Source organism: Sturnira hondurensis, unplaced genomic scaffold (assembly GCF_014824575.4).
Source record: "Sturnira hondurensis isolate 20B ecotype Veracruz unplaced genomic scaffold, ASM1482457v3 Scaffold0008480, whole genome shotgun sequence".
Lineage (NCBI taxonomy): Eukaryota > Metazoa > Chordata > Mammalia > Chiroptera > Phyllostomidae > Sturnira > Sturnira hondurensis.
Genome location: NW_028081111.1, coordinates 1,173,759 through 1,193,094, shown reverse-complemented (window position 1 = coordinate 1,193,094; position 19,336 = coordinate 1,173,759). Strand labels below are relative to the sequence as shown.

General features: G+C 44.0%; 1 protein-coding gene across 1 annotated transcript; it reads right to left on the bottom strand.

The window, feature by feature from the left end:
* Positions 1 to 227: 227 nt before the first annotated feature.
* On the bottom strand, positions 228 to 15,191 carry ECRG4 (ECRG4 augurin precursor). The gene is made up of 4 exons (XM_037054986.1): positions 15,041 to 15,191; positions 7,634 to 7,681; positions 5,548 to 5,705; positions 228 to 613 (listed from the first exon to the last, which is right to left on the bottom strand). Exons 1-4 carry the CDS (start codon positions 15,132 to 15,134, stop codon positions 455 to 457), a joined length of 459 nt encoding a protein of 152 aa, XP_036910881.1. The 5' UTR covers positions 15,135 to 15,191; the 3' UTR covers positions 228 to 454.
* Positions 15,192 to 19,336: the final 4,145 nt, after the last annotated feature.

The following is a 19,336-nucleotide window of genomic DNA, read 5'->3' as shown; positions in this document are numbered from 1 at the left end:
AAATTCTTGCTGGTTTTATACCTTGCATTTAGTGTGGACTAAATTTTAACAAAAGGAGACCCGTGCTGAGTCCCAGGGTCTGCTTGGGGGGTGGTGAGGATTCTTGGGTTACACTTGGGATGATAACAGAGAGGGACCTCTCAGATGGTACTTCAACTTTAGAGACATCTAGGTACTGAAAACTGTTGACAGCTTAATTTTCATCCAAATCCATTCTGAGACTTTTATTTTTAATAAAGTGCTTTTATTTCCACTTTTAAAGAAATGCACTATTAGGTACTTGCATAAAATATCAAAAAGCATTTATAATTGTTGTTTTGACTCTTCCTTTCTGGTCATGGAAGGTGGGTCAAAAAGAACTGCTGAAACAAAGCATGACAGAAATGCACTTGTGCCAGGCACCATGAAGAGGAAAGAGGTCTGCTGCTGGTTTCTTGTACACCTGAGGCAATGGTTAGTAGTCATCGTAATTGACACTGGCTCCATGCCGAAAGCTGTCTGGGCTCCGGGGACCAATGGCAGCATCTTCATCATAGTGCCTGTGGTGGTAATCATAGTAGTCATGTCCGTTCCGATCTCTGTTTAGCCAATAGGTGACATCATCTTCAAATTTCTGGAGAAGAGAGAAAAACCACAGAGAGAGGGTTTAAGGACACACCCCTGACCACATCTTACCTCTGGCTTTCTTGGTGGTGGTTTTTCTTCAATGATTAACACCTCTCCCTAAGAATGAGTCCTTCTTATAGAATTCCTGTGTTCAGAGGTCATTCCAGCTAGCTACAGAAGGCTGATAACACATTTTTCCCAAAGGACTGCACATCCATACCCATGAAAACTTCTATCATATGAAAGCTTCTAAATGTATCCCACATGTCAACAGTTTTCCCTTTGGTAAATAAAATGGACATCTGCCTCATACAGTAACAACTTAGCTTGACCCCTGGCACTATACACGTCTTTCTGTGGCAGACACTGTCTTATCTTCCTGTCCCATTCTGGTGCCAGGCCCATTCCAGTGCACATAGTAGATACTTAATAAATGTTGGCTGAATTAAATTAGTCATGGTACTGTGGCTGCACAGTACAGCCACAGGGCAGGTTATTTTGGGTACTCCTGATGGTGACTCTTTTATACCTGTGGGGTTGCTTAGAGCATGCACAGGTGCCTTATTCATTCCACAGGCACTGATTCAATGGACACAGCATGTCAGGCTGCAAGCTAGACTCTGGAGGGCCACCCAACACAAGTGAGACTTTCTATACCTTCAGGAGGCCTACAGTAACTAAGAGACACATATGAAAACAGACAGTTGCAGTTAACAAAAATAAAAGGGAAGAAGGACTGTAAATGAGTGAGAGATGAAGAATGACATTCAGGTTTACAGTACGGGAAACAGGTCTTTGCTATTAATCCATTTTTAAAGGAGAAACTAGGTTTTTGTTGGTGGTGAAGGTGCAAAATGAATTTGGATTAAAATCCCACCTGTCGATGCTCAGAACTTGGTGAGAGATTTAGTGTAAGGGCAAAAAGCAAAGCAGACAAAGATAGCCTGGGGAGGATGGAGTGTGTTTAGAAGTTTGGGCTTGGGACCAGTTTTTCTCAGAGTGTGGCCAGTGTACCACTACTTCCAAGTCTCAGGGATGCTATAAAATGCAGATTCTTAGGCACCACCGCACACCCCCTGGATAGAATTTTATGGTGGTGAGGTCTCAGGAATCTATTCTTGTTTTTCTAAGACTGCCAGTGAAAACTGATAATCGAGAACTCCTTGAGGCTGGAAGCCTGGCCTCACCCACAGTGGAGTCTCAGTGGCCATCCGCTCTAGGTAAGCAGTGGGCTGACAGTGCCAGGCTGATGAGCAGGACTCAATGTCTGTCTCCGTTTACTTAGCCTGGGGCACCTTCAGAGCCCTCCCCAGCCTCTGCCTTGGAAAGGAAGACAGTGGCCTGCCTCCCAATAATGCAATTTTTCCCATAGAGAAATAACTCTTGGTCTTTGATTTTTCTCATTTTAGAATAATCTTGTTTGAAGTTTGGCTTGAAATATATTTTTTCACTAAAATTTTAAAATGTTTTATGACTACAGAAAAAAATGCAGGCTCATATTTTAAAATCTGTATGTAGGAGAGGGACAAAGAAAAAAGAAAATCATAATTTTATTGCCAAAGATAGCCACTATTGACATTAAGATGGATTTCATTCTAGAGTTGTCTGTGCATATCTAGTTATTACAATCTTCCTTGATACTCCTTTATTCTGGTTTTGTTATCAGACATTATTTTAGCCATTTTCCCATGTTGAACCCTTTTTAAAAAAGATTTTATGTATTTATTTTTAGAGGGGAAGGGAAGGAGAGAGGGAGAGAAATATCAATGTATGGTTGCCTCTTGTGCGACCCCTGCTGGGAACTGGCCTGCAACCCAGGCATGTGCCCTGGCTGGTAATCAAACCGCGATACTCTGGTTCCCAGGCCTGCGCTCAATCCACTGAGCCACACCAGCCAGGGCTAAACCCTTTTTAACATTCATTTTTTGTTGTTGTTGACACTATTACAGATGTCCCCCATTTTCCTCCCTTTGCCCACCTCCACCCAGCCCCTAACCCCCTTCCCTGGCCTTCACTACATTGTTGTCTGGGTCTATGAGTTCTTTGGCTAACCTTTTCAACTTCATTCATACAGCCCTCCCACCCCCACCCCTGTGAGATCTATCAGTCTGTTCCATGTCCATGCCTCTGTTTTTATTTTATTCATCAGTTATTTTGTTCATTAGATTCCACATATAAGTGAGATCATATGGCATTTATCTTTCTCTGACTGGTTCATTTCACTTAGCATAATAATCTCTAGGTCCATCCATGCTTTGCAAAGGGTAAGAGTTCTATCTTTTTTACAGCTGCCTAGTATTTCATTATGTAAATGTACCACAGCTTTTTTATCTATTCATCTACTGATGGACACATGGGCTGTTTCTAGACTTTGGCTATTGTATATAATGCTGCTCTGAATGTAGGAGTGCATTTATTCTTTCTGATTGTTGTTTCGGGATTCTTAGGGTGTATTCCCAGAAGTAGGATTGCTGGGTCAAAAGGCAGTTCCATTATTAATTTTTTGAGTAAACTCCATACTATTTTACACAGTGACTACACCAATCTGTATTCACACCAAGAGTGTACAAGGGTTCCCTTTTCTCAACAGCCTTGCCGGCACTTGTTGTTTGTGGATTTATTGATGGTAGCCATTCTGGCAGGTGTGAGGAAATACCTCATTGAAGTTTTAATTTGCATCTCTCTGATGATTAGTGACTCACACCTTTATGATAAATTAATATTTGGCAAAGAAAGGAAGAGCATACAATGGAGTAAAAAGAGTCTCTTCAATAAATGGTGTTGGGAAAATTGGACAGGTCCATGCAAATAAATGAAACTAAACCACCAACTTACACCATATACAACAATAAACTCAAAATGGACAAAATACTTAACTGCAAGCCTTGAAACCATAGAAATCCTAGAAGAAAACATAGGCAGTAAGATCTCAAACATCTCACATAGCAATATTTTTGCTAATATATCTCCTAGGGCAAGGGAAACAAAGGAAAAAATAAACAAATGGGACTACATCAAACTAAAAAGCTTTTGCACAGTGAAAGAAACCACAAATAAAATGAAAAAGGAACCCACTGTATGGGAGAACATATTTGCCAATGATACATATGATAAGATTTAATTTACAAAATATATAAAGAACTCATACAACTCAATACCAAGAAGACAAACAATCTAATTTAAAAATGGGCAAAGGACCTGAATAGACATTTATCCAAAGAGGACATACAGAGGGCTCATAGACATATGAAAAAATGCCCATGTTGAACTCTTAATACCTATTTTCATAAACTGCACATACTGATAATCAAAGAAATGCAAAGTTCTAAAAGATGATAGAGCATTTTCATGTATCAAATCAGTAAACATTTTTAAGTTTTCAGTGAAAATACCAGATGCTGCTGGGGATGTGAGAAAACGGTGTGCTCACACGTGACTTACAAGAATGTGCAATTTGGCACTGCTTAACGACCCCGAAATATAATTCTACCTCTGCCCCAGCAACTCTGCAGGGCAGAGTGCATGGTAAGTGAGCAACAAACTACACAAAGATGCAAATAATAGCACTTGCCTTTTGGGTTGTTGTGAATGTTAAGTAAGTTAATTCATATAAGACCTACAGTCACTCCTGGTGCAGAGTTTGACTATAAGTTTTTAGCTATTTGCACAACAAAAAATTATATTTGAATTGCAAAACACTAATCTGGGGAACAACTGATATGTCCAATGACTGGGAATGAGGAGGATGTTACCACAGGGCTGCAGGCCTGCCTTTCATGCAGCCATTTAAACTGGTCTCTTCAGGTCCCCAGCCCATTTTATAACTGCATTGCTTATTGTTCTTGAGTTGTAAGAGTTCTTGACATATTTTGGATATCAGCTCCTTATCAGAGTTATTGTTCGCAAATATCTTTCCATTTGGTTGGTTGCCTTTTTGTTTGGTTGATTTCCTTTGCTGTGCAAAAGTTTCTTAGTTTGATGTAGTCCCATTCATTTATGTTTGTTTTTGTTTCCCAATAAATTTAATCTTAAAAATAATGTCTCTGAAGAGTTTAATTGTTTTGACCTATTGCAGTTATTTGTATACGCCCTTGATTCACAATATGAGTCACGGGCCCATTTGGAAAAACACTTCCTCTGCCCTCTCTGGAGACGCCGCCCTCCTTCCGCTCCCTGGCTGGGGAGGTGGGCTCCATGCTCTCCACTCTAAGCCCCACACACTGTGCTCCTCCTGACCCCCATGCAGCCCTGTCAGTCACTCTGCCAAATTCTGTGCAGCAGAGTCCCTCACCCTGGTCCCCCAGTTGGGAGGCTGCGACTACAAAAAAGTTACAAAAAACTTTCCCCTGTAATTTGGTGAATATGTCCACTCACATTACCTGGATACATGAACTGAACCATCTTCTGCAAAGGCATTGATAAATTATCCCCTAAACATCTGCAAAGACCCATTTCTCATTAAACGTCAGTTTTCATCTCTTTCCACTGTCTTCATGGGTTTTTGCACTGACCTTGTTGTTTCTGACATTTTTTGATGTAAAGCTGAAAATGTTTGGCGGAGGTTGTGAGTTATTTTAAGAATAGCCATGCAAAACTGTTAAAATTGTTCCTAAAAAAGTCAGATTTTCAATGAATCTAAGTTGCAGCCAATTTGGGCAGCGACCTCTCTAGAATTCTGTTTCCCAAACACGTTGGAAGGGATTCCCTTTCGGACCCATGTGATGGACAATTCCAGCTGCTGTCCTTATACTGATGGTCATGTGGCCCAAAGCCTGGATGGTTCTTGGTATTCAGTGGGGGCTTGCACTTTTGGAGAAAATAACGAAGCCTAATTTTTTGTGCCCTGTTTTGCCAAGCTATACCCCTGTCTCCCCGCCCACCCCCACCATCACACATACATTGTCCTGCAGGAAGCCAGTCCCAGCAGGAGAGAACACCCACCGCCTCGTCGAAGCCCATGTAGAGGAACTGCTGGTACCACTGCTGGACCTCGGGGCGCGTCCGGTCCCACAGCTGCCGTCTCTGGCGTTTCAGGCTGCCTAAGAAGTCTTTGGCTCCACTCTCATCAACAGCTACATCAGTTTTCTTTGGAGCAGGTGCTGAAATGAATAATTCCCACCCCCAAATTCCTTTTCTTTCCTTGTTGAGGTGAATCACTATTATACATCCCACCCAGTGCCACATGGGCTGTATGACTTTGACTCAGCTTCATTTGTACATGGGGTCCTTGTTTGTAGGCTCTCCTGTTACAGCTATGTAAAAGGGCACGGGCTGACCTTCAACTTGTCAGGCCTAGGATAGAAATGAAATTCAGCTCATCATCTCCAGCCACTCACCATGCTCAGACCCTAGGCCTCATGCAGGGGTGGGTGGCTTACAACCCCGGCTTTGTATTCAACAAATGACAGGCTGTCTAGTGCCACCCCGGTGCATAAGCAGTGTACATGCAAACAAGAGAGCACTGTGCTTGCTTAGGAAACTAAGGGAGTAAGAAGGACTGGAACGATGAGCCCTGAGGGGATGGGACCAGGCCTAGCCTCCCAGTGTGGCAAGTGCTCAGGGCAGATCCCTAGGACACACAGTGCTGCCTTGGGCCACCATCTGGGGGCCTCACAGATCACCGGTGAGTAGACTGAGTCTGGAAGTGTCCTGATGCTTGCTTTAACGTGCTTCTTCTGATGTCTCCCTCTGTGGTCTCAACTATTTGAAAGGTAGCACCTTGGCAGGATGTACCCAGGGAAGGCAGTTTGGCCACTGAGCCTGCCTCTGCTGTCTGGCTCTGAGCCTGCCCCTCATCTGTAAAACTGGACTGATTTTCTCTGTCTCTGCATTGTTCTGAAGGCTGTACAGGGTAATGGAAGTGCCCTATGTGTTCAGTGCCATGGGGATAAACATGAAGGGGTTTGTTGTTTACTCTTGGCTTATCTGTCTACTTTCCTCAGGGTCTACTGCACTCTTTGGCACATAGTAAGTATTCCATATGTATTTCTTGGCTCGACCTGAATAAAAGTTGAGGCTGTTCACCCAGGACTTATGATTATCCTGGTGGTTTCCTCACCAGCTCCACCTTTGTCAGTCTGGCCCTGTAAGACCTTCTGTCACCAGATTGTCCCCTGGGAAGATGGCTGGTGGCCCAGCATGGGTAGGAAGCACTCCAAGGAGCCTCAGAGACTGCAGAGGGACCAGGGCCTCATGAGCAGCTGAAAATGCTGGGAAAGATGCCCCAGGAGCCCCATGGCCCCGAGAGGGCCTGTCTGTGCTCAGCACCTGGCTCTCTGAGGGGCGACTGGGAAGCGTGTGAGTAAGAGCTTGAGACCTTGTCAGGGGCCGAGTTGAACCTACTAGAGTTCCTGCTAACTCAGAGAGACAAGTAGAAGTGACTAAATGCCCACATTAGAAATGTGATCACACAATTTCTAAGGGGACAGTTAACTTCTCAATTTTACAGGTAAAGATGAAAATTCCAAGAGGGGAAGTGGCCTTCACAAGACCATACCACTAGTCTGATGATAGTGGGTCCCGCTCACAGTGTGTGGCTCCCAGACTGTCTCATTTCTGTGACACTTTCCTGCTGTCTACCACATTTATCTTAGGAGTATTTTCCATAGCAGGTCTTAGTAACACAACGTTTTTCTGTTTAACCCTCCCCACTGTAGCTAACTGGATAAGGACTACCATACAATACAAGACATGCACACCCACCAACTGAGCTTTTCTGGGCTCCACAGGATATGCTCTAGGTTTAGACGCGTGATTCAATTAACACGGCAGCTCTACTTCTTTTATTCCTGCGGCCACAGTGACCAATTTCAGAAAACCAGCCTTCACACATTCACTGGCAATAATATTTATCTAATAAAATGTCACAGCACACACCCACAGAATAAGCCCTCTGTATCTGCCAGCCTTTAGGGACTAAATATGTGACGGCCACCGGGGAACACGACTGCAGTGAGCACATGCGACACTGCCATCTCACTTTAACCCTGTGAGGCATGCAATGGCCACCCATTCAGGGTGTGTTTACCTTCCCGTTTCTGAAGCATCAGCTTGAGTTTATTTCCACTTATGGCACCTAAAGGAATGAAAATAAAAGTCAGGTCTAGAGTTGAAATGTACTCTTTTAATTTCTCAGATGCAAAAATCAGTTGGAAAAAATCACTGTGTGCCTCCATCTTGATTTGGCAACTTGATAGTATTATAGTGTTTAAGGCTTGTGCAACCCGTTATTCAGAAAAAGCAGTACAGGCTGCCCATGACTCACACTGGTGACAATCACCATGGCTGACCACGAGCATTCTGATATGAGCTAGTCCCTGGGAAAAGCAACATGTTCTTTCAGACCTCTGTCTTATTATGAGGGCCAGCCAACTGTCATATGTACCTTCCTGCAGACTTTATCTTTTTGTGGTATAGTGGGGTGGACGTACCCCCCTCACCCAGTTCATGACCACCTGAAACCTCTGAATATGAACTTATTGGAGATAGGGTGTTTGCAGACACATGTAGTTAAAGCTCTTGAGGTGCTATCACACTGAACTTGGGTGGGCTCTAAATCCAGTCACTAATGTCCTCATAAGAAGAGGAAAGGACAGAGAAGGTAGTTGTCAGAAGACAAAGGCAGGCAGAAATGGGAGTTATGTGGACACAAGCCAAGGAACATACTGTAGTTCTCCAAAATTCAGCCCAGTTTGTAGCTTGTTCTGACCATCTTGTAATCAGGTATACCTTGCCTTATTTGCTATTTTTTAGAGATTTTTAAAGTATATTTTATTGATTATGCTGTTATAGTTTTCCCATTTTTTTCCCTTTGCCCCTGTCTGCCTGGCACCCTCTTCTCTCCAGCAATCCCCCCTTAGTTCATGTCCATGGGTCATGCATGTAAGTTCTTTGACTTCTCTATTTCCTACACTATTCTTAACATCCCCTGTCTATTTTGTGCCTCCCAATTATGCTTCTTAATCCCTGCACCATTTCTCCCTTTCTCCCCGTCACTGCTCCCAGCTGGTAAGCCTCCAAATTATCCCCATAACTATGATTTTGTTCCTGTTCTGGTAGTTTGCTTATTTTGTTTTGGGGTTGGTTTTCTTTTTAGATTCAGCTGTTGATAGTTGTGAGTTTGTTGTCATTTTAATGTTCATAGTTTTGATTTTCTTTTTCTTAAGTAAGTCCCTTTAACATTTCATGTAATAATGACTTGGTGATGATGAACTCCCTTGGCTTTACCTTGTCTGGGAAGCACTTTATCTGCCCTTCCATTCTAAATGATAGTTTTGCTGGTTAGAGCAATCTTGGTTGTAGGTCCTTGCTTTTCATCACTTTGAATACTTCTTGCTTGCAAAGTTTATTTTGAGAAATCAGCTGACAGTCTTATGGGAACTCCTTTGTAGGTAACTCTCTGCTTTTCTCTTGCTGCTTTTAAGATTCTCTCTTTATCTTGAACTCTTGACATTTTAATTATGATGTATCTTGGCATGGTCCTGTTTGGATCCAACTTGATTGGGACTCTCTGTGCTTCCTGGATTTGCATATCTATTTCTTTCACCAAATTAGGGAAGTTTTCTTTCATTTCTTTCAAATATATTTCCAATTTCTTGCTCTTTCTCTTCTTCTTCTGGCATCCTTTTGATGTGAATGTTGAACATCTTGACGTTGTCCCAGAGGCTGATTATACTACCCTCATTTTCTTTTTTCTTCTTGTTTTGATTGGTTGTTTTTTGCTTTCTTATGTTCCAAATCATTGACTTGATTCTCAGCTTCATCCACTCTACTGTTGTTTGCCTACAAATTGTTCTTTATTTCATTTAGTGAATTCTTCATTTCTGATTGGGTCTTTTTTATGTTGCTGTGGTCCTCAGTAAGTTCCTTGAGGGCTCTTATAACTAGTGTTTTGAACTCTGCATCTTACAGATTGCTTAGATCCATTTTGTTTAGCTCTTCTTCTGGAGTTTTGATCTGTTATTTCATTTGGGCCATGTTTCTTTGCTTCCTTGTTTTGGCAGCTTCCCTGTGTTTGTTTCTGTGAATTAGGTAGAGCTGCTTTGACTCCGTATTTTGGTAGCATGGCCTAATGTAGTAGGTGTCCTGCAGGGAACAGTGGCACAGCCTGGATATTCAAGGTGCACCCTTTGTGTGGGCTGAGTATATCTTCCTCTTGTAGTTGAGGCTTAGCTGCTGTTGGCAGATCAATGGGAAGAATTTATCTGGGCCAGTCAGCTGCAGGGACTGGCTGTGACCATGGACCACTAAACTCTGCTGCCGTCAGAGGTTGAGGGAGGATCAGCTGCGCAGGGGTAGGATGGTGGTGCTGTGAAGTGGTCTATAGGTGTCCACTGGGTATGTTGGCTCTGAGGTTTCCTGGGTGGTGCAGGCAAAGGTCAGCCCCCATCTGTTTGTTGCCTGGGGCACCCTGCCTGAGCTATAAAGCAATCTGGGATGGCTGCTACTTGTGCTGGGATTGGAGATTCCCAGGCAAAGCCAAGCTGTGAAGCTAATCTGGCTGCTGCTAGCGCCAGGTCTGGGAGTCACTAAGGACAGCTATTGCTTGTTTGACAGGATTTAGGAACTTGTGAAGCATAAACCAAGACTAGCCATTCATATGGAAAAGCAGCTTGGGTGGCCTGTAATTTGGGTGGGGTAGAGTCCCTGGGGATCTACAAGGGTGGTTCAAACCTGTTAGCCAGGTTGATGGATTCTCAAATATGGTGTCAACCTGCCAACTCTGTGGCTCTGTGGGGGAGGGCTCAGAAAAGGGACAATGGCCTCTGCTCGCACCCATGCTGGACATGTCAGCCTCTCCCAGTATGCCTCCAGTGCCCTCCAAGCTGCCCCTCCAGTGCTGTAGTTCAGAGGGAGTGAGCCTGGGTAGGTGAGTCTGTGTGTGGGTTCTTTAAGAGGAACTGCATGAGACCCCAGAAGTTTCTTTCACCGACTCAATCCCTACTGGTTTTTGCAGCCAGAAGTTGTGGGGACTTATCTTCCTGCCACTGGAACCCTATGCTTGGGGGCCTGTTATGGGGCTGGGCCTGCTTGCTCCTGAGATGTTCCTCCCAAATTTTTATCCACCACATGTGGGTAAGAGACCAGCCCATTCCCTGTCTGTGTCCCTCCTACCAGTCTTGATGGATGTGGTTTCTTTTATTCCATAGTTGTCAGACTTCTAATCAACTTGATTTCTGATGGTTCTGTGTGATGGTTGTGCTATATTTTAGTTGTAATTTTAATGTGGTTATGCTAAGAAGCAGGCCATGTCTGTCTAGGCCACCATTTGACCAGAAGCCTCACTATTATTTTTGTTCACTTCTAAAACTGTTTCTATTCAGCCCAATCATTTCAGTGGAAAATAACACGTCTAGCCTGACAGAATACCCTGCTCCATGTGTGATCTGGTTTGAGGATCATCAACACCTTTGATCCTTAATTGCCACATACAAGTATAAGGCTTGTCAAAGCCCCTGGGAAAAAGCTGAGCCTTGTAAGTACTGAGGCAAGTGCCTTTGGGGCTAAGGAGCTAGTCTGGCCTCAGATGGACAGGCACTGAGACGGTGGTGCCTACTTTCTTGAGCAGGTACTTAACCTTCCTCTTTCCATGGACAGGCCCCAAACCCATGTTTCTATCTGAAAAGGCACAGTTTTCTGGGAAAAGAAGCCATAGCTTTTTCCAGACTCTCAAAAGTGTCTGGGATCTAAATAAGATTATAATAGCCTCTGCTTAAACAATTTACTAGGTAGTTGAGGGGGAAAAATTTACATTTGTAGGGAAAGGTCACAAATTGGATGCCCACAGCTGAATTTTTTCTACAGATGTATTTTATCGGCATGCCAGTGCTTACAAAATTTGAATTTGAACACCTCTGGGCCCATGTCACTCAGCACACCCCATGGTCCATAAACAGCCAGTTCTAATTAGCCCTCTGTGAGCATATGAATTTGAGTGATACCCAACTGCCTTTAGAGTAGGTATTCCAGCTGGGGAGCCCAGTTTGGGAAGACTCTTTAGAGACCCCACTGAAGGTACGCAGTGTGGGTGGTGGTACTCTCATGCCTTCTGTAGGAAGGCTGGGTGTCTGCTGGTCAGTGGGCTCAGAGATTAGCGCAGTGTGTGGCAGCCTATGGAAGAACTTAGTGGTTTTCATTGTGTATGAGCTCAACAGTCTGCAATGGTGTGATTTAAAGCAACTGTGGCCCTGGCCAGGTATCTCAGTTGGTTAGAGCATTGTCCCGATACACTGAGTTTGTGAACTCAATCCTGTTCAGGGCACAAACAAGAACTAAACAACGAATGCATAAATAAGTGAAACAACAAATCACTCAATCTCTTGCTCTCTCTCTTTCTGTCTCTAAAATCAATTGAAACAAAAAATTGCAATTTTAGGCTGCATTAATAGCAGGATAGCATCTTGCAGAAAGGAAGTAATTGTCCTGTCTCTGTTTTGTCACTACTCTGATCAGACCACCCCTCTACTATTTGGTCAATTCACAACATCTGACTTTCAGAAGGTCACAGAATAATCAGAGCTTTGGTCAGAGGAGAGAGTCCAGAGAGAACAAGGGCACAAATATGTGTTATATGAGAAAACAGTAAAAGAATTTCGTTGTTTAACCTAGAGAAAGAAAACTTCTGGGAGAAAAGCTATGGCTCCAAGGGGCCACAGGGCTATAGATTAGGACGTGAAGTAAGGTTTCCAACACCTGGGCAGCCATGCAAAACTGGCACAGGTTGCACCGAGAGGTTTCACATCAAAAGTTGCTGAGGCTTCTGAGCATAAATAAGCAGAAATGAGCACCTGATGAGGCTACTGTAGACAGGATTATTTAGAGGGCATGGCTCTACTCCTAAAGGCCATACTTCCCTTCCAAGAGTCAATGAAGAAATCAATGAAAACATTTCCCAAAGCAGACAGGGATGTTCCTTGGCACTAATATTAGCATTCATTACTATCTTAATATTCGTTGATCTCCAACAACTTACTCAGAGTAAGTCCCTCCATCTGAAATGTGATCTGATGTTGAAATAGACATTTGGTTTAAGCATTTGCGATGAGGCTGCAATTTCTTGCAGCAAATGTGTCAGCATTGCTCCAGATTCGAAACCTCACCAATTCTAAGCAACACAACTGAAAAGCATGGATCAACCCTAAATTGTGGATTGTCACTGTTGCCACTGTACCAATCACCACACACCGAACTATGTGGACCAAAAAGGGGCCCATACTAAGCCTGACAAGCTTGGTAAGTATGGTGTCCTTACAAATTCAGAGACTGAAAGTAACCACATATTATGGTCTGAAATTAAAACTTTCTAACTAAAAGTGAGTTGTGGCGGGTGGTCATGTCCTAGGCAGGTATCTTCCCTGACAAAGGTCCATCTTTACCTGAGCTGAGCCTGCTGTTGTCTTTTTGTATCTATGACAACATGCCTTTGGAATGTCAGGGCCATTTCCTTCTTTCCAGACCCTCACTGCACCAGAGCAGAGACAACACAACCTCTCAGTGTTATTTTATCGCCTTAACGGTTAACTACCCTAGATCTAAAAATGTAAAGGGACAATGTGTCCATTTATTTGGTTTACTTTTTATACAATCCCAGATATTTCCCAGCTTTGCTTTTTCCCCCGCTTCCCAAATCTATCACCAGAGGATTTCATGTAACCCTCTTACAACTCCTCTTTCGATTGTGTTGTATAAAATAAGTTGCAAAACTACCACTCTTGGTAGCATTTTCTCAATCTGTAGAGATTTTGCTCCATGCCAATTGTCATCAGTTTGGCTTAAATAAACTCATATAAATTGTCTACACATTTGGACATTTTTTATGTTGGCAACTATAAATATTAACACATATGATTGAACACCGTACTAAATTTGTTTGAAGAAAAAAATAACAAGTAAATAACTGTGATTTTTTTCCTGTAGTATAGATTTTTTTTGTTTTTAACTCCAACACTACCAGTTACTATTTCTACACTGGACAATAGGCACTTTTGAATTTATCAAATCTGCTTACCTGGTATAGATCTCCTGGTGGGTTCAGAATTGCAAGATGTCCCTTTGATCGATTTATTAATTGATTAAGAAGGGCAATGATTTTTTCCCATTAAATGTTTTTGGATGTCATAAAGAGCCACCTTTGGGACTCTACACTCTAGATGTAATAATATTCATTTTAAGTCATTAAGAACTTTCACATTACAGCTCGGTGATGATACTATACTATTTAATTGACTCCTTTCACTATGTTTTTGGTATGAGTGAAATAAAGTACAAGCCCTGAGAAGAAATAACTTACAGCCAATGCTCACTCTCTTTTTTGGAATGTGCTTCTTAAAATGGAAGGAACAAAGGGTATGAGATAGATAAATCCTGCCCTGGGAAATTACTGATCAGCCTCCCCTGTGGTCTGTCATTTAGAACTGCAGTAACCCTCCCAACCTGAACAGGTCCCCTGCTGTTCAAGGACCCCAGCTCCAACCTCAGGGCTCCTCCCTCCACTGCACCAGGAGCTTGGATTTCTATACCTGCTTTGAATAAGTAAAATACACAGACTGAGCAACCAAAGGAGTCTTCTTTTCCACCACACAGTGCCCAGCTACTTTGCAGTGGGAAAAACACCAGCTTCATTTCACCAGCAAGTGACTTCACGCCTTCCAGCTCCTGCTCTCTTAGCAGTGGGTCTGGGTCATAGTACTTGCCTCTCTCAGTTGTGAGCCTCAGAGGCACTCATGAATGCCTGGGGCCACTGGTGAACCACGCGGGACCACACAGGAAGGTACTGTAATCCACACAAAACATGCTATTTCAGATTGCCTTTCTTAAGACGGGGTCTGTGGACTCCCAGACTTCAGATTGTCTGCACACTCACCAAATTGCTTCATTTTGGGCGTGTGTGTGCGTGTGTGCACATCATTACAGAGACCATTTCTTTGGGAATTTTCAACCTATTCACTGAGGGCTCCATGAAGTACAGAAGGTGAAGCATTTCTCGTTTCAGAGCAATTTCCCTATATGGGATGTGAGGCCTGCTCATAGCTTTGCTACCTGGACTTCACCCAGCTGGGAAGGGCCTGGAAGGGAATCTCCGGGATGATGTATTTTTGGATCTCCTAAGGCTGGGGTCGGAGAATGGGGGCTGGGAAGAGGGATGTGTGCCCCACCGAATTCAAGCTCCTGTTACCCCTTCCCGCGTTACTTAGTCCTGAAACACTTCTTGCTCCTCTTTCGGACCTCCCGCCCTCATTTCCAAGGTTGTCAAACATATCTGAGACCCTGCCCTTGATCCTGGTACTCTGTTAGCTTGCCCAAGCGCATAACTTGCTACTCCTGCGATAGCAAAACCGCTACCACCCTTAATCCTTGACAGGACTCAAAATGGGTCCCTACGTCCCCACTCCAGCACCGATCTGCCTCCCCTGCTCCCTGACATTTCCCCGCTTACTTGGACCCAGGCACAGCACCAGGAACAGCGCCAGAGTGGTCAAGGCCAGGACGGTGGACCGCGTGGAGGAGGAGATGGCCATGGCTGCAGCCATCAGGCAGGAGGGGAGCGTGCACCACTAGCCGCTGCGCAGGAGGACTGGCGCGCTGGAGAGAGGGGCGCAGGCGGGTGGGTGTTGCCTGCGTCCCTGCCTGGGCGGGGCCGGCGGGGCGGGCGCTGTGCCATGGTCTGCGGGCCAAGTGGCCCCACTGAGCGCTTCTGAGACCCGCTCTCTGGCCACGGACGCTTGCGATGCATGCGCCACTGAAGACCACTGGGGCGCTGGGGCCAGTGAGGACCAGCGGGGGACCAGCGGCGTTTCAGTGGGGTTCCAGCTGCCCAGGGATGGGCTGACACCGTCCGGGAGGGAAAGGCTGATACCCCAGGAAAGGGTAGGAGGTGGAATGCTGACCCCAGCTAGCCCAGGTCTCCCCCTTTGCCATCATACCCCTCTCGTCCTAGCCCGGTGCGATGTCTGCTCATGGTGTTCTTGTCACTAATACTTCGCTGCCTTCCCATCGTGCATTGGCCTATAAAGAGGCCTCCGGAATTTCCTTAATTCCCTAAGCAGCACTTAAAGATGCTTTTGGCAGTCCTGTGCTTTGGTATATTTTGAAAGACTCCACAGTCTGGGTTTAGCTGCCAACCAAGAAAACATTTCATCCCAAAGTACTGGAATAGAAAGCCTTTCAGAAACCAGGAACTGAGGGGGCTCTGTAGGTGGTCGCAGAACAAAAGTGTCCCACTGTGTGTTCTGAAATGAGGCCCAGTGCCAGGACTGACCAGATATGGAGGATTCGGAGGATGGAAAGGAAAACTGAGACAAACTTGTCCCAGCTGACCTTGAGCTAGTCACCTGATTAGTCTCTCTAGGCCTTGTCTACAGAATGGCCAGTGGTGTTGAAATTACCTTTAGGGGCCCTCCACCTGCTATGAACTGCTGTGATTACCTCTTTCCTTTACCTTCCAGGGGTGCTTACTGCCTCACCACGCAATCAGCTCTCTGTTTAACGCAGTTGGATTTCACCAGCAGGCAGCAGAAGGATTGGGTTAATATTGAGCAAGAAAAGATGGTAGGTGGCTGGGCAGCGAGTGTGAGGTAAGGCTAAGAGAATCGCAAGGACTCAGACTGCACAGATTTCTAGAGAGAAGCAGAAAGATGACTTCACACATCAGATGACTGTAGGGAAAGTAAGGAGCCCTTGGGGAAACGCTGGAGCAGGGAGCAGGATTTAAAAAAAATAACTAAGCTAAAAATGGCAATATTTGTACTTTTTCCCAAGGACAAGAAATTCATTACTAGGAAGAAAAAGCAAGTAGAAAGCTGAAGTTCTGTTTGGATCGGTTTGGAACGTACATTAAAGGTATTGATTCTAATTTACTACTTGTCTGGTGGAGCTCATCCACCTTTGCTTCAAATCTTCAACAGAATTTGCTTCTAATATGACATTTGAATCCTTATCTCTTAACTAGGATGGGATCAGAACCGAGTTCGTGGAGCCAGAGGACAGTAGCCACCTCGCTGCCCAGTTTCCTTTGTCTACCTTTTAGAAGCAGGCCCTCATCTTACCCCGTCTACCCACTTTCTCCCATGAACACTTGAAATGCAGTGGCAATTTTATTTTTTGTTAATTCGAAGAGTCCAGGGGAAGAAAATGTGTGCTTTAATTAGCTCATACAGTGAGTTGCAAGATTTAAAAACAAAGTAAATATTGAATCTTAATTTTAATGTGCCTATATATATATAAAATACCTTGATTAGTGTTCTGTTATAGAATTGGTAAGACAAATCAAAGAGCCTACAGAAAATTATTTGAAAATAATTGCCAATAGGGTGAGAAGAACATTTTCTGAAGACTAGCCTGGATTCTTCTCCCCAAGAAGGGGCTGGAGGTGGACTCACCCTCCTGCCAGCTCCCAACTCAAGCTGATCCTGGGGCACCAGGGGGTGGGGGGTGGTGTCTTTCACAGAAAGGGTGGTGCCCAGGAGACATGGCCTGAACAGTATTCTGATGGTGAGTCTTTATTTTGAAGCTAACTAAGTCTGTGCTTTCTAACCAAGAAGATAAAAATGATCGTCATGTGATATAGAGACCCATCTGGCAACCACACAGTACTCCAATGTTTACTCGCAAAACAGGAAATTCTATAGTTCCTGGATAAATGGAACATCGCTCATCTAAACAATGACTGAATTCTCCATATCTGCCAATGAGGGACATGGCCTCTTTGCATAAAATTTTTATTGAAATATAATACAGAAAAATGTGGAGATCAGATATATGGCATAATGATCATGAAACAACATCATCCACATTCTAGCAGTCCCTGTCCCCTGCCAGGCCCTCCCCCAGCATGTGACACTGTGACAAATAGTGTAGCTAGCACAGTCCTGTTTTAAAAACATTTTATTAATATTTTATTTTCATTTCCTTAATAAATCCTCATAAAATAAAGATTATGGTTGCTAGTAGGAAGACAGTAACTAATAAGAAGAATGTGTGAAAAGCTGTGAGATTTACAGCTGGGTCAGTCCATCAGTCTGGTTCAGTGAAATCCTGCATTCATGTCTGTTTCTCCAAAAGCTCGCTGGACTCCTCTGCCTGGACCTAGACAGCATTGCAGAGTGAAGTGTCTTCACCCCAGTGTTGTTGTCTGCTTTACACATCGTTGGTGACATTTTATCATCACTAATAAAATGGCACAGAGAAGCGCTCATCTACCTGTCTCATTTGTCCTCCAGCCGTTTGTGTTCATGACAGGCCTGGATTTACTTGGATCCTGCTCAGTGGGGATTTTCCTGCCCCTCTCCCACACAAACGTGGAGGAGGAGGGCTGCAAGCGGAAGACAACTTTGGCCAGGCCCCAGTGGCCATTACTGTCACTTCTCTCAGTACGAGGGCGTGATGTAAGTCCCCAGGTTTTAGTAAGCCAGGGCTGCCATGTGGCAGGGAGCCACTCGCCCTGGCTTTGCAGGGGGCTGCTAAACTTGGTGCTCTCGCTGGAGACACAGTCCGTTTTCCACACTGAAGTTCCTTCCATTTGTTTACTTGTTCAACAGTATTTGCTTATGAAAGTTTAACTACGCATGATGCACTGTGACAAGCCCTTTTCTTGCTATTTTATTACATTTGCCAAGTGCATGGCTCTTCTTTCTTCCTTTGCTAATGCTGGTCCCTTTCTTTATTCCAGTGTTTCTCAAACTTCATCTGTAACTCACACGTCCTCTCTAGGCCTCGTTCTGTAAGGTGAGATCAGAGATCACATGTACAGATCTTCATATGCAGTAAGCACCCAATAAATGTCAGGAGTGGTTATCTTCGACAACACCCCCTCTGACCTCTCCGCTCAAAGTGTCTGGCATCTGCTTGCCCCTCCCACTCTTCACCCTGCAGCCTAGGCCAGGTGAGCAGGAACCCTCATTTTGGATAGATCCCAAAATGAGGATAGATCATATGATAGATGATAGATTATATGATAAATGATAGATCATATCATTTTGGATAGATCATATGATAATGATCCATCTCATTATCATATGTCATTAACTCATCATGCATTATCACTTCACTATCATTCATGATCAGATTCACCTTCTCGAACACAGCCATGGCATGGTATCCCCTACCGTTCTCTCTTACTTCCTAGTCCACAGGAAATGCAGTGCTAAAAGAATATGCTAAGTGACATCACCCAGTGAGGGGTGAGGGTGCCATGAGCCTGATGGGGGAAGTTCCACAGGACAAACAGCACAGGAAAGAGGGTCTAATGCAGAATTGCCACTGATCCCAAGAGGCCTCAGAGCCAAACCAATGAAATGCAGTGTGGGACCCAGCTTGACTCTGAATCGAACAGAGAATAAGAAGACAGTAGGAAAAATTTGGTCATGGAATGGACTTCCTATTAAGATGGTTGGTTGTTTTTTTCTGGTATAAAAATGGTTGTACAGTCACTTTGTTAAGCTCTTATCTGTTACAACTGCATACTAGAATAGTTATGGGAAAAGGAAATGATGTATGGGATTTGGCTTAAAATATATCTGGATAAAACTAGCAGATATTGATAATTCTTCTGCTATGGAACTACATATACGTTCCCTGAGACTCAGTTGTGATGGGTCATTATCCTGTTCTCTGTGTATATTTGTAGATTTCCATAGTTAAATGTTAAAAAATAGATACAGAATCCTAGTGGCACCCATTGACTATAGAATCTATAATATACACATGACCTTCAGATTCTCTGTTTAGCCTTAAA